At 45.3% G+C, this 16511-nt stretch overlaps 1 protein-coding gene across 4 annotated transcripts in view; it reads right to left on the reverse strand.

The window, feature by feature from the left end:
• Nucleotides 1-4: 4 nt before the first annotated feature.
• Nucleotides 5-16511, reverse strand: part of LOC115238000 (LIM/homeobox protein Awh-like) — a 28231-nt gene continuing 11724 nt past the window's right edge. The window contains exons 1-6 of one of the 4 annotated variants that reach the window (XM_029811467.1): nucleotides 11401-11679; nucleotides 4810-5102; nucleotides 1968-2185; nucleotides 1394-1642; nucleotides 1063-1233; nucleotides 5-932 (exon numbers count right to left, since the gene is read on the reverse strand). In XM_029811467.1, the coding sequence (XP_029667327.1) occupies nucleotides 865-932; nucleotides 1063-1233; nucleotides 1394-1642; nucleotides 1968-2185; nucleotides 4810-5102; nucleotides 11401-11406 (1005 nt within the window). In that variant the 5' untranslated portion in view covers nucleotides 11407-11679 and the 3' untranslated portion in view covers nucleotides 5-864. Of the gene's footprint in view, nucleotides 933-1062; nucleotides 1250-1393; nucleotides 1643-1967; nucleotides 2186-4809; nucleotides 5103-11400; nucleotides 11680-16511 lie in introns of those variants that run through there. The other 3 variants (XM_029811466.1, XM_029811468.1, XM_029811465.1) reach the window with 3 other exon arrangements.

The raw sequence follows: 16511 nt of genomic DNA on the forward strand, positions 1-16511 counted from the left end.
TTAGAGATCTTTTACAGATAATTAGACTTATTAAAATTTAATTAAATAATTTAAATAATTTAAAAAAAAGACATTGTGCATGGAAAATATTTAGAGGGAGATGATTGGGAGACAAAGAGCTCCTTTTCTTTTTGTTCAACGTGTGCAATCGTATATATTTATATATTTAGTTTAGTTTACAATATTTACATCACAGTACATTCATATTAAATGTTCTTTTTAGGCGACTATCGAGATACTACGAAAGATACTTTCATTTCAAGCATTGCTACAGGATACGCGAATATTCCGTCGACGCGAATGCGCCTTCGATGACGCGTATCCGTCTCTCTTTTACGCCTACGTTCGTTTTATCGTCCATGGAAGCGGTCGCCTTCCTGGTTGCATCATCAGGCACCAACGCGAGAAGAAAAAAATAGAAAAACGAAGAGGGAGAGAGGAGAGAAAGAAGGAAAAGGGAAGATCAAGTACAAAATTATCAAACACAACCAAGAGGTAAACAGAGAGATCGATTCATAAAATATAGGACGAAGTCATGCGCGCACGCACACATCATACCCGCATACAAGCACACATATTCAGATGCACACACGCACATTTCTATTTATATCCGTCGATTTTTTCGTGCGAACAATATTCACTTCGATAGATTTAACACCGAGAGGCATATGCGCTGCGAGTATAACTCAAAAGCGCGTCATCGAAGACAGCGCGACGATAAAAACTTGCACCTTGACCAGGATAAGTGAAACGATATCGGGACTTGAGCTTGAGATGCTTCTCCGCGAGGTCTGTATCCCTTACCTCTGACACTTTTAAATCGATACGTGTTTATATTTACAATATGTCGAATCGCCGGTGTCATTAAACCTCGTTCGGCATGGACAGCAGCATCGAATCTTGCGAGAGCTCGTCCATCGACTGTTCTGATCCTGAGGACAGAATATCAACGAAATCGCTTATGAATTACGTAATTAAAATCCCTAATCGATTATTCGCGGCGACGGTCTTCAGACGCGAAGCTTCTCGACACTTTGTAACGTTGCGAAAGAGATATCTTACCGTGATTATGATAAATGGAACCCGTGGGACTTTTACACGTGGCCGGACTAAGCTGCGGCTGTTGTTGCTGCTGATGCTGTTGCTGATGTTGAAACGAGTATGTTAGATGTAAGTTGATGTGACGACTGAAATCGTTGGGCGACGCGGTAGAGTTTGGTGGCGACTGATGCACTGTAAAAATTCCTATCTTCGACGCTCTCATTATAATTACAATTATTATCGTTAAACGCAGGCATGACTATGACAATTTTTTCGAGAGGGGGGGGGGCGGAGAGGGCGAGGAGGAGGGGAAGAGATAGGAGAAATGTGTTTAGTACGCGGTATAGCTTACCGTGCTGTCCTTTCATCTTGCCCGTGTGAAGGTGCTTCTTCTGCCTCGCTCTCGAATTCTGGAACCACACTTGCGTCACCCTCTTGCTGAGCCCGGTTACGTGCGCTATCCTTTCGAGGTCCTGACCGTCGGGATTGCTGTCCAATTGAAAATTCGCTTGTAGGACGGAGAGCTGCTCCTCGGTAAAAGTCGTCCTGACCCTCTTCGCCTTGTTACCACCCTTGTGGCCACTCTCCGAGTCACCGCCTTCTGCGAAAGTACCAATTAGCCGTACCTCTCTTCTCCTTATCGGCACACGATCCGATCCATCTCGATCGAAGCGTGTCAATCTTGCACAATAGAGGATCATGTATGAACAATATTTGTATCCATTATAAATAATATTAATATAAATTACAATTAATTGCGGTTATTTTAAGAAATTATTTTTGCTCGCAGGAGAAACATAAAACTTGCTGTTTTTATAAAATTTCAGATTATTATATGCGATTTCAAAGGATTGAGTTTATATGCTCGAAATCAGTTAAGGGGAAAAACTCGGACGTATAGCGGTACGTTCGTGCGACATTCTCACCATCGGAGGACGTATTGTTGCCTTCGACGACGTCGAGATAGTGCGCCTTGCAAAGCAATCGGGCGTCCACGAGAGCAAACTGCTCGCCGGTCGACAGCTGACGCGAGCAAGCGTCGCACGCGAAGCAAGCCAGATGATAAACCCTTTCTCTGGCCCTTCTCACCCAATCCCCGGCGCCCACGCTGCGTCCGCATTTTGCGCACTTTGCGCCGAAAGCTCTACAAACACGAGAAGTGGAACTCTCACGTATTAAGTATAAACTGCAGAGGTATCATCTGTAAGCATGAGTGTGTATCGTGATGTTTTTTAATATTTATTTCATCCTACGCGCGTTATAGTGGTAGCCAATATAGTCGACTCGATCAACGAGTACGAAGTGTAATGATAAGTGCTAGAATATAACTCGCGGACGCGGAGAAAAGAAGATGCAGCGAAGGTCGAAAGCGAAGATAACCAGAGAGAAAAAGAGAGATAGAAAGGGAAGAGGAAGAAAAGAGACTAGAAAAGAGATATTCATGTCGAGAAGCAAGTGGTCTCCACTGTGGCGCGTGTTTCGCGGCCGTTTATTTCGCGTTCCTTCTCCCCTTCCTTCCCACCCTTTCAAGAGCTTCAAGAAAGATGTGCGAGGTAACGCGCGCGCGACGCGAGATATCGTTCCTCGGGATATACCTGTACAACTCTGTGCTTTCCATCGGTTAATATCTGTACAAGACTGGCACGCCACGTAAAATTCGAGACTCTTGCGTTTTAATTAACCCCGGTACGCGCGCGCGGCTAGAAAATTATCCCCTCATGTTAATAGTATCGATATTCCGTGTAGCGGAGCCAGCTCCTCTGTTACGATCCCTAATAAAGAGTATCAGGCTCGCGTGTAAAATTTTCAACAGTGGAAAGAGAGATCGATTCTAATAATACACATCGCGCGGTAAATGTGCGCGTTTATGCGAGAGCGACCGCTGTAAACAGTAGCCATGTACCACGGCTACGAACACGGGCATTACCGCGCGCGATACACGCACGCATGCACGCACGCACGCATGCATGCACGCCCAGATGAATGGCTCGAACGAGGCTTGCACCTACGAGAAGCTGCGCGAAGGATCGTAGGATGGGCAGCAACCCGAGCGAAAGGACGCTTGTTCCTCCTCGTCGCGGATCCGCCGTACGGTCGCCCGTGTCGCCGAGTGAGAGTGTCGCGACCGATAATTAAACAACGACTAGACGGCCCATTAGCCCATTATCATATTCATGAACACGGAAAGTGCATCCGATCCGATACCCTCGGTCTCTCTCCGTGTTTGCGAACGCGCCTCCGGCATACATCGCGCGCTTTGAATATCTTACGGATTGCCACGCGACTACCTCGGTGGTCACCCCGCCGTATCCTGCTGCGGGGACATGGCCGAAAAACGTGTCCAGCGAGGAATAAATTCGGGATAAATTGCACCTCTACAGAGTATAATTTTGTATCGAAAATAATTTTATTTACTTTCTCTCTCTTGTCTCAAAGAAGATGTCTACACCGTGATACATTCTTTCAATCGCTTATATATTTCCTTATAAACGCAGAATTTAAAAACAAAGAAGAGAAGCGAAGTAGACGGATTCTATACTCACGCGACACTTTCCCGGCGAGATTGAATTTCGATCTGACGGCGCGATACACGCGTCTTAATCCTATTGTCCTTTAAGAGAGGCGGCTAATTCCTTGTTCTGGCGCTAAAGGTGATTCCCCGTCACGCCCACGCCACGGAAGCTAGTGAAGGATTTGAATTTCGAGTGACTCGTCCGCGATTATGACACGCCGGTTCTCCAAGTAGCCACAAAGAGGGCTGCATGTCGATGCGAGACAAGGAACGACACGGGGGCGATCTTAAGTGAAATCTTTACACGCGATACTTTGCTCCGTAAATTCCGCTTATTTTTTTTTCTCGATCTTTTTGCGCTTCGTGTCCATTATACCGTGCGCGAGAGGAGACAGGATGATTCCCCGATTCTTGTCGGCGATGGTTGTCGACGAGTCTACGGGTCGTGTTCGGGGATTTTGCCGACGACCGGGTCATCGTATGGCAGCATTACCAGGCAGAAAGCACGAGTCAAAAAAATTACGCGGCAGATTCCTTCGGACCTCCCGCATACTCTGTTCCAGGAGAGTCTGCTTGTCCGAGTTAACCCGACTTTAAAAAAAAAAAATTATATTAGAGAATCGTTCTTAGATAATTAACGACGGTATATCTAATTTGATTCTGTGATGATCGAAAAATCTATTGATCTCGATGGATGACTTGCTTTCTCGTTTATACAATTGCGCGGGAATACCTTCGCCGAGAATAAAAATGCAATATAATATGTATGAATTTGGTATACTTAAAGATTCTCTTCAAACGTATATACGCTATCGGCAGATGCGGCGATCGTAAAGATCGGATATCGCGACGTCTGATGTGAGGTTCGGTTGGTGCAATACCCAGGTGACTGAAGTAACTGATTGACAGTTGGATAAACACATTCGGGCAGACTTCGCCCGAAGTCTTCCGTATAATCGACGAGTCACCGCGGGTTCCGTCTACTTTGATCTCCACGACGTGTACGTCTTACATCGCTATCGATGCGCATCGCGCGCAACAAAAATATCCCACTTATTCATTCGCAGCAATGCTAACAAAAAGAAGCAGCTATTCTCTCTCCCTGTCTCTTTCTCTCTTCCCATCTTTTTCTCCTCTTCCATTAACACATATATCAAACTGATATCGGACTCTGATGTAATCGTCATGCAATAAAAAAAAAAAGTTATACGAGTAATATTATTTCAAGCGAAAGTGTCAATCGATAGTCGACTTACAGGGCATAGTCGTGCCTGCAGTAGAGCCGCATGCCTCTCAGGAAGCAAGAGTGCTGATCGTGCAACGGCCTGGCACAGGCGCAACACCTCAGGCACCTGGAGTGCCACGTACGTCCGCCCACGCACAGGACGGTCCGCTCTCGTACGCGCTCGCCGCATCCACCGCACTCCATTACATTGGGTGACGTTTCCGGACCGACGACCAGGCCGCTGGTGCCCTCGGGACAGGAGAGATTGGACCCGCCGATGCCGCCGTCGCACGCTCCGTCGCCGCTCGTGTCTTCGACTTCCGTCTGTGTACACAACAACAAAACAACGAGGTCTAGAATCACGTTAGATCAATTTGACATTTCTTTTAGAATTTTTTTTTTTAAAATTCACGTAAGAGGATAATAAGAATCTCGATACACGCAGAAAAATATTATTCTATTGCTAAGTAAAATGATTACTAAGTTTACTTTACTTCTTTTAAGTAACAGTTATTTTTAACAAAGAATTGTGTCTCGTAAATCAGTCGTCGAAGAGATAATTTTTCACGAAAAAAAAAAACAAGCGGAAAATGCATAGATTCTTTTTATCGCCCGCATAGTTTTCGAGAATGTCAAAAGAATGCGAGGTACGAAAACAGATTTACCGAGACACGCCTCCCTCGTTCGAGAGTCATTTCGCCGATGACGCCGAGGGTCTGCGAAACCGACGTTAACACCCGGGGTTTACCCGTAACAAGGCCGGTAACATAATGACCGAGAGACTGGTTGCTCGGACGGCCATTATGCGTCCCATCGGCGTTACCCGGCCTCCGTGGAACCCTTATTTGGGGGAATGTTGTGGGGTGTTATGGACGCGCTCGCAGGGTTCGTGTATATATGTATATGCGTGCGATCGTGAGAGGTGCCGAGGCGAGAACATGCATTTACACGCGCTACGCGTACCAGCACTTGGGTGAGACACGGGACACGCGTGTCACCATATTGAAAAGAAACGGGACGCGAGCGTATCCGTCTATGTCTATGGGGAGGACTCGAATCGCGCGAGTGATCGTTGGCTGCGCCCGACGATCGCTCGCTGCGGTTACGTTCGCTCACGATGGGGTGCCTTTGCGCTTGACCAGCTGCTTACCGGATCGTTTACCGGGCGACTTCGCAAACTGGAACCGTACGCCCTGTACCCAGTAAATCGCGGAAGCGCGCGAGGCTGCGTGAGATATCAGTGAACATGAGATAGCGATGTGATAAAAGAGAAGATGAATAAATGTAGGAATCGTTATCTCTCGCGATACGAGACGATTTATATAAATCCAATTGCAATATAATTGAATTAATTTATTGCAATAGCGTTGCAAGTCTCCGATGAACATGCTTTCCGTTTAAAAATATGACAAGATAAGTGAAAGACCGGAGAAATACGATATCGATATTACTTCACGTTTTATGCCTTTTGTGATGCGTGCAATTTATATTGATGCATGTAAAACGGCGCGGCTCCCGCTATATATCAATCCGAATGAGAAGACGTTATTCCTGTATTTGCATTTTATAGCATAGCCAGAGTATTAGCGTTCTTACGCGCGCTTGTGTATACGTGTACATTTGCGAACCGAGAGTCATAGGTGACAATAATAATTCCGAGTGTCACATGTAAAAGGCGGCATCGTAAAACGCGGGATTATACTTCTTCCGTCTAATGTATGCGCCTTCGAATATCAAAGAACTCGCGCGGAAAAATTTGCAGCGACGCGAAAAATGAACTCGAGATTTCAGATCTGCATAATTAAAAATTTTTGAATAGAGACTCGAGAGAGACGCATTACTTAAAATTGTTTCATTTCGTAGCTTTATTGTTATATAAATTAATGGCGATATCAATGATGATTCACACACAATTTTCTGTTTGGACGAATGTATTTATGTCATCATTAGACATATAAGAGCCTTAATATATATATATACACGCACACACACATTATGTAATTTCTTAATCATTCTAATAATTCTGTGACCGTACAAAAATATGTTTTTAATGTGGCAGATATAATTTTCGCATTGGCATGCGTCGCTACCTAATAAGCAATTCCTAGAGACCTCTCATAATCGGATTTAAAGATTTACCTATTCTAGTAATCCTGCTTTTACGATATTATTGACTCTTATTGGAAGAAGGCGTCTCGAGTACCTTTGCGACCCGGGAGAGAACCCGTGGTAAACTTATATATTTCGTACTTGTATTGAGTCCTCGTACACGCCTCTGTTTAGAATGGCCATGAGGCCCCATTCTTATAGCTCTCGAGTGGTTTCGGTTTCGGTTTCGGTCCCTTTCTCAACCGATAGACACTACCATGGGTATGACTTTCAAAGCTGAAAGCCTGTCGGCGGGGGGGCCTATAGGGGTCCCAGTACAGGCTTTCCGCCTTCATCGGCCCTTGCGACTCCGTGTCAATTTCAGTCCAGGACACGTTGTGTCCATTGAAACCGATATTTCTTTTTCTAGCGAGACTATTCTCCTAGGTATGCATTCGTCTATATAATAATCATAATACGATTTAACACGGTAAAACCGAAATCAACCGACGCGACGATATCGCGTGATATATACTCTTTTTCTATTTCTTAAAATTCTTAGACTTTTTGTTTTGCGTTTATTATCATTACGAATTTGATGACAATTATCTTGAGATTTATGAATAATATAATTGGTAATAAAGAATTATATTAGTGAGTATAGATTCGAAAAATACAGACTCTAATCTTTAAAACTATATAAACTGATATTTTAGGACGTTATAATAAACTGATCGTCGAGTGCGTATCCGATGAATTCGGAATTACATGTCCCAGGGAGTTTCCTCGCAATCTCGGCGCACGGAACGCAAATTCGTTTTCAGTCGCTAATGAACACGAGCGTTAATTAGAAACGAACACTTTGTAGTAGACTGCCCGGATGCGAGAAATGGCGTTATTATCTAATAGAATTTGGCTGCACACACACGGATTCTCGTTAGAGGAATTTATTAGAGAGAGAGAGAGAGAGAGAGAGAGACGCGTGCGCGACAGCGCGAGAGTTATGGATGTCGAATATTCGAGATCGTGTACTTCTCTATCAAATCCACTATTATTACACGAATATTGTTCGATTATTATCGAGCGCTGAGAATCGAGTTCTTTTCCCTCTGTCAAATGTGCTAACTTTTGCCAGCTTTCTCTATCTTTTTGTTTTCACGCGAAATAAAACTCGATCCATTTATCTGCCATCGATTAGAGCGATGTTAAAGACGAAGAAAACGGAATGCTGCGCGCGAAGGAGACATCCCGGTGTGAGAAAGAACGGGACCCGATGTCGATCTATCCCGAGAGGGGGATGGAAAGGTGGCTCTCGCTCGTTTCTTTCGCATCTACGGAACCCAGGTGACAAGTTGACAAAGTGGCCGGCTACATTTGGGTATATATCTTCGAGAGAGCGGGCGAGAGCGATCGAAAATAATGTTCGGGGGGGTTTTTGTGTACCTCGAGTACAGGCTTTCCCGAAACGGCCGGCGCGACGTCGGGTCGCGGCGAGGCGGGAAGGGCACGAGCCTCTCTTCACGCCTTCGTAGAAAAGGGACGCTCCGTCGTGGAAACGGATCCTTGCGCTCGCAGGTACAATAGACGATCCACCGATCCATTCGACGAGACATGGGATGGGTCCACGGCCACTCGAAATCCATTTAAATCGTCATCCGATTTCTGGTTTCGCACGCCACATTGTCGCCACCGCCACCACTACCGCCGCCGCCACCACCGCCGTCGTCGTCGTCGTCGTCGTCGTCGTCTCGGTCTCAGTCGCCGTCTGTTACGGCATTGTGCTGCGAGATACGGCCGGGGAAAGAAGAGATTCGTTTCACGATTAGTTCGGACCGCTTATTACCCGCGCGGATGCCTCCCGAAGCCGACGAGTAGCCGAGGGACATCGAACGAACCGTGACAATGGCGGGCTCGCGCCCGCTCTACATTGAATGGTTCGCGCTGCCCACGCGTGCGCGAGTGCCTTTCGTGAGCGTCTTGCGTGACGGTTGTTCACGCCCGTGCGTACACGCAACACCCCCGATGTTAGTATGTGTATACATATATAATAGTAGCCTCGGCGCTCCAATTGTGTGGATGAGAAGCCGAAGATATAATTCAGAATTTCTTCACGTCGGTTTATTAATAGAAAGTAGCGATGAAATCAAATCCGAATTATATAAAATTTCTGGATACATATATCTCTTAGTAATCTGCGTTTTCGTGTCACGCTCGGATTATCACATTATCACGTTATCCGCGGAGTCGCTCTGTCAGAAAGTACAAACAACGTCGGCGATTTATCGCCGCTCATCACATATCGCGCACATTTCAAGGATTCAATAATGATTTATAAAGTTTAATCTATCTAAATGGTCTGAATTTTTCTCTATGTTGCCAAAAGAATGTGCAATAGAAAGAAGCCTATGTGTAAAGTGGAGAAATATCGATTATGTTATGCTGAATTATATACCCTGTGTAACTCTAGCTAAGCGATAAATTCACTCCGAGCGAGGCGTGTCTCGCGATTCGCGTCTCGCATTTTTCCCTCCCTCCCTCCCTCCCTCCCTCTCACTCCTCCGCTTCGTCCACCTTATTCATCTCGTTGCTCCGCTCGCGTCGAGTCGCAGCACAGATGAGAAAGAGAAAGAGAGATGATTGAAAAAAAAAAAAAAAATAATAAAACGGAGTTGTATACATATAACTCGGGATCAGGCTGATGCGGCATTTTGCGCGCTTTACTCCGACAATTTACTGGACCACACGCGCCGCGGATGACGCGCTATCCTGTGAAAGGTCGCCTTTTCGCGCAACAATTCACGCGCCCTTCTTCCCGGCGTGGGACGACGTCGACCGTCTCCGCGACGTGATCTTACGCGAATTTACGATTTCGCTCGCGCGTAGGCATGCTTTACATACGCCTCTACCTACAGCCGGATGCGTAATTCATGGATACATATATCTCTTAGTAATCTACGAATGTTTAAGTTTAGCTATAAATTATCCGTGATCGCGATACACGATCGAAATGCCATGTGCGTTTTCGTGTCACGCTCGGATTATCACATTATCACGTTATCCGCGGAGTCGCTCTGTCAGAAAGTACAAACAACGTCGGCGATTTATCGCCGCTCATCACATATCGCGCACATTTCAAGGATTCAATAATGATTTATAAAGTTTAATCTATCTAAATGGTCTGAATTTTTCTCTATGTTGCCAAAAGAATGTGCAATAGAAAGAAGCCTATGTGTAAAGTGGAGAAATATCGATTATGTTATGCTGAATTATATACCCTGTGTAACTCTAGCTAAGCGATAAATTCACTCCGAGCGAGGCGTGTCTCGCGATTCGCGTCTCGCATTTTTCCCTCCCTCCCTCCCTCCCTCCCTCTCACTCCTCCGCTTCGTCCACCTTATTCATCTCGTTGCTCCGCTCGCGTCGAGTCGCAGCACAGATGAGAAAGAGAAAGAGAGATGATTGAAAAAAAAAAAAAAAATAATAAAACGGAGTTGTATACATATAACTCGGGATCAGGCTGATGCGGCATTTTGCGCGCTTTACTCCGACAATTTACTGGACCACACGCGCCGCGGATGACGCGCTATCCTGTGAAAGGTCGCCTTTTCGCGCAACAATTCACGCGCCCTTCTTCCCGGCGTGGGACGACGTCGACCGTCTCCGCGACGTGATCTTACGCGAATTTACGATTTCGCTCGCGCGTAGGCATGCTTTACATACGCCTCTACCTACAGCCGGATGCGTAATTCATCTGGTGTGTACGTCGCGAGTTAGTGTATATACAACAGGGAATGTAAATGTAACAAGAAATCTCTGATCCCCATCAGAAATCAAGATGCCGTTTATCCATAGGTTTAATATAACATTTTACCAAAGCTTTACCGCTTTATTTATTCGCAGCTTAACTATGTAGCTTCTGTTACGTAGACTTTGGTATTGTTATTTATTTATTCCTTTACTTAAGTTTCAGCGTTTTGAATAAGGATCGATTCAAATAAGGATTAGTTACGAAGTTTCGTCTACGATGGCTTGAAAAACTATCGCGCAAATATGACATATGGATTGTCTACCATTTGACAGATTGTTCATCACGATTATTAAGCTTAAACTTGCAATGTTCTTGGTTCGCCTGCTTTTCTTCGTCGTAAAATAATAATACGTTAAAGCTTGATTTATTTAATTTAGTTTTAAATTTAATGTTTAAACTGTACTTTACATTAAACTAAACTGTAACTCTGTGTGCGATATTGTATAAAATATTATAGAGAATATTTATCAAAATTTATTTTTAAGAAATTTAATATATTTCATATTATTTATCATATATTTATAAACACACTATTTTACAAACACTTATAAATATATTCTCGAATCATGTCATTCTTTCCTTGATTCCGATACCAGTCTCACTCTATATATTAAATATTTTGAAAATGTATCGAGTTCAATGTAGATCCGTAATTTTCTGCGAATATCTTTACTTTCTTAACTGCACATTGAGATTTTTATCATTCTTACGTTAGCATACACGTACCTTCATAATTCTTCCTCGAGAGAACGGTTTCCGTAGACCCCTGAATAGCACCGTTTGCAGCAGATGTCGGGTCTCGATATCGGAGTTCACGGTTGCCGTCGATCTCGCGACATCGCACGACGGCGTCACGACGCGACCGCGACACGCCAAGAGGTTCGCCAAGATGTAAGTACGAGATGTAACGACGCCGCGAACACCGCCGGCGATTCGTTAGTTAAGCGCCATGCGAGGAGGCGACAGCGACGCGCGAGAGGCGCACCATGACACCGCGTACGGGAGAAGAAGAGTTTGTATCCGCGCGATCCTCGGCTACAATAACGTAACTCCCGGCCGGGATGCTGCGCCACACATACTCACCCGTGCGACACACACATACACACATACAGACTCACCCGTGCGACACACACACGCGCACACGCACACGCGAGTAACCCCGTCTGCCGAATGGGCGGAACGGACGCGTGATGGGCGGTACGGTTCTCCGAAGCTGCGATTCGCCCAAGCACGTACGGTCCATCATCGCGGGGATGAGAGAGGAGAGAGTGCGTGAGGACACGAAGGTGGCGCTGCCACGCAGTTACAATTCGCACGCGCGTCCTGTCCCCACTTGACGTCGAATCGTCCGCGCGGATGTGTAATAGGAAACGCGGCGGCGCGCCGCGCTGATTGGCCGCGATCTCATCTCGATCCGCGGAAGAGAGAGCTATCTCTCTCTCTATCTCTCTCTTGTAGTCTCGCGTTAGATGACGATGAGAGAGAGAGAGAGAGAGAGAGAGAGGGAAGGGAGGAAGGGAGGAAGAGGGGGAGGGAGAGGGAGAGGGAGATAGGGTTTGGGATAGTTTTACTCTATACTGATGCACATGTTAGTTTACAAAAAAAAATAATACATATACATATATTACGTGTATGCACGAGCTGATTTGCGCGCGCACGCGATACGTTGTTAATCCGCACACGCGTAAAATATTTTCTTATCTCCTTGATATAGAATTGTAGAATCTCGTGTGATACTGACGATGAGGGTGAACTAAAGTTTAATGAATTATTAAGACATGATCTTTGTCTTATTGCGATGCAAAGTTATGTCTCCTCCGGAGACAACATGCGTAAGTTTCATTGACAAAACGCGTTTATCGCGAACGATCGTTTTGAACGGGGCATATGTGTAAAATCGACAAACCGCGGGCTCAAATTACACCGAACATGGTGCAGAGGCAGAGCGTATCTCCGAGAGAACGTTGATATGAAAAATGGTCGGCGGGCACTCCCGCGTGCGCGCGCGCGCGGGGCCCACGACGCACATAATAAATAACAATACGAGTCTGCCTACGGATACGGGGATCTGCATATAGGTCCTGGCCTTATACCTGAACTGCCGCGGCGCGTCATTAAAATTATTTATGAGGAAATAAGAATCCGAAGCGGGGCCCCCGAGGTTCGCGCGGCGGATATACCCCTCTCGCGCCCTTACGAAGGCGCGCGCTTATCCCCCGATCCTCTTTAATGTCGGCTAACGTCTGTGTGTCCCGGTGTTGTAGGTAGATTAGTAGATTAAACTCGGATGTTTTCGCTCTCGTTCCCTCTTTTAGGCCAACTACTGTGGCGCGCGTGATGGATTGAACGCGTTCTTTGTAACATTATTTGGATAAATGATTAATTTATATATTTAATTCTAGTATATGTAATATTATTTAATTCTTTATTAAATACATATGTCTTATTATAATACGTTAGAAAAAATGGTGTGCAAAAATAGCAATGTAAAATATCCGCTTATTTTATCATCATCTTTATGTATATTGTCATTGTTATCGATTATCATCGATAATCTCATAGCAAACATTTATCTGTCTATTCAACGCCTATTTGTAAGAAATTCGCATTATTCTCGCCTGTTTGCTCTATCCCGTTTGCTTCCCTTTCGCGCCCGTGTAACCCAATTAGCTACGCGCGTCTGTTTATTTACATAATCGGCCAACGGGGCATTTAACGTATCGATCACGTAATTATCGGGGCGAGGCCCATAGACCGGAGGCACGAAGCTCATTTCAGGCCGGTAAACTCTCGCGAAAGAGGCGAGAGCGAGGATGAAGAGGTAACGCCGTAGGAGGTGAGAAATAAAAATAAGAAGCCCGGGGAATTCTCAGCTGGGGGTCATTCCTGACGGAAGATTTTCGTTTCGGGGCTTCGTCGACGATCGACCACCTGGCCGTACATAGTTACACCTTGTAAACGGTCACTGTCTACCGCGGTCCGGGCAATAAACGCGACCGGAGCCGACTCGTGCTGGCTGGAGCGTATACACGGAAAGGTATTCAACCGAGATTAATCGCCGCAGATTTGTCACGGACATCGTTGCGGGAACGGCCGCTTATCTCTTTCTTTTTCTCTCTCTCTCTCTCTCATTTTTTCTTTTTTTTTTCTCTCGCTCGAACGAAACGGCATTTCGAGTGATCGGCGTCGACAGCCGATCGGGTCGAGAAGACAATTTTCAGCGATAATTAATCTTACTCCATTGCAATCTCGTCCATTGATCCCGTCACGGATCACGGCAGTTTAACGAGCTCGTGTGTATTTGGACAGTTATCTCAGGAAGTGTCTCTTAAGTCGTATACACGCGAGATATCTGACTCGTGTGTCAGCGATGTCGAGTGACGTGCCGATTTCGGCGTAACAATTTATTAATTTTCTAAATACGGGTTTATCTTTTTTTTTTTCAGAGGGAGGAGTAAAGACGCGGCAATTATGATCTTTTTCACGCGTTAAGTCTTCATTTACTCGCGATCAAGCCGCAATTAGTATCCCGCTGATTCTCAAGAAGTAGGTCCTCTCGCAAAGGGATCCTGAAGTGAGCGCTCTCCGTCTATTGTCCGTCGAATCGACGCCGGCAATTTTGCAAACGACGCGTCGAGTGATCGCGCCATCGAGTGACGAGCACTCGTGCGATAGAAAAACTCGTGTGCTCTCGCACCGTCAAATGATACTAGAGGAGCGAATCCGCGCGCGAAGAGCGATTCGCACAGGGCTCTTCGGTTCGGACGAATCGTAATACACTGTAAGACAGGCACCGACCGTGTGTTATTAATGCCTCTCCTCGACACTCCGATACCATAGAGCTAACGATTATTTACTTCGAAATATTTATCCCGTATCTCACCGCGCGTGCACGCCCATTATCGCCACCGCATGATAAATATGCCTCGTGTGAAAAATCGATTTTATTGTCGGTACATATACATATACATATATATAGATGTGCATTCTCGCGGGCATATTCTCGTTCGTACTCGCGGTTAACTCGCGCGAGAATAACGCTCGTATGTAACGTTTCGACGCCGAGACGCGGTCCATCGATGGACCACGGATGATGGATACGCCTACTCTTGATATTTCGGTGATCAATAACGCGCCTCTCTCGGTGCCATTCGCGCCGAAGGCGGGGAATCATTATTCACCCGTGCAGTCGCCGGTGAATAAATAATTTACCTCGTCATACCAGCGCCATCAGAATATCCGACTTTGCAGCGGCGACGGCGCTCTCTCAACGCCGGGGCCCTTTCCCCGATCCTTTGTGTTACCGATAATAATAAAGGTATGCGCGCGATTCGGTCTCTTCTTGGATACATCATCGAAAACGATACGCCGCGTGTAGAGACGCGAGCGGGAATCTATCCATCTCTTTCCCCGAGGGGCCCCGGGCTTTGCCGCGACTTCGCGACTTTGGGTCGATTTATCTCCTTTACGCGAGACCGGACCATCAACAGCAATCGGAAAGGCCTCGTGTATATGCGTATATGTATATATGTATATATATACATGTATGCGGGTGTGAATGCGTCGTTTGCTTATATGCGCGCATGCCTACGAACGAAAAGCTGACCGCGGTGTGGTCACTATTTGGGAGCATGATCGGTAGTTTCGATTCACTTTGGGACCCGATACATTATTATTTCCGTCGACGATAATTAGTGCCTACTTAACGACCGGCTCGCGCGTATCCATCTTGATCGGGGGATTTCTCCTTCTACGAGATATATCCTTCTCAGAAATTATGCATTGTCCAATACGCGAATAGAGTACGTTTCGATTAATTTTTTCGTGTATCATTTCGAGTCTTGTCGCATAAAACGATATAACACGATTTGTCAATGTGATCCGCTATATCTCTTATACGTACACGGAAAAAAAAATTTTCGCTACCATAGCTAATCATGGTTTGCAAAATAAATTTCTAAACTGCAGCAAAACGGTTTGCTGTTCCACTTAATAAATAGGTATCACAGCTAAGATGTTTGCTGTTGCACCTAATAAATAGGTGTCACAGCTAAGATGTTCGCTGTCCATATATTACGACTGAAATCTAGTTACCACACGCAGTTTTTAGCTACGGCAGCTAATTTTTTTTTCCGTGGTATATTTCGTAAAAAATACACGAATCGATCCGCAAAAACGACAATCGTAGACCGATCTCGCTTGATTCGATCGTCGGCATTATTTACTTACGAGACAGAGCCATATATGTATTATATATCGCCTCAACTATAACATTAGCGTGCAAGAGCATCTTATCTCGGCGCATTCAGACAGATCTATAAAATTTAAACCAGCCACATAAAACAGTCTCCGAGGTGGCCTTGTCTTGATCTTAGATTTACGCGTATTAAAAGGGAATTACAATATTAATAAGGCCTTTTTAATGGGCCAGCGGTCTTCATGTAGGAGAAACGTCCGCCTTCGGCTAGAGAGATCCTTCCTTTGAAACTCGTTACGATTTTGGTGGCTCCTACGCCGACCGGGAACGAGACAGCCGTAAATATCGACGGAAATATCGTTTATTGTTATTCACACGCATTATTACCGAGCCGACGATAAATCATTCCGCTCGTGTCCACACTTAGGAAAATCATTTCGATGCCTTTTTTTTTTCTTTTCATTTTTCATCAGTACTGTCAATATGGACCGGATAGTCTCTATACTCGATTACTGATTGCACTGGAAATCGTGAGATCGCGAATAACTTCAAGATTTTTTCCGCATAAAAAAATATTATAAAATAGAAGCGGATGTTTTTTTTTTATATTCGTTATATAACTAAATTTATATCAACTTAT

Source organism: Formica exsecta, unplaced genomic scaffold (genome assembly GCF_003651465.1).
Source record: "Formica exsecta isolate Colony F162 unplaced genomic scaffold, ASM365146v1 scaffold318, whole genome shotgun sequence".
In the NCBI taxonomy this organism is placed as follows: Eukaryota; Metazoa; Arthropoda; class Insecta; order Hymenoptera; family Formicidae; genus Formica; species Formica exsecta.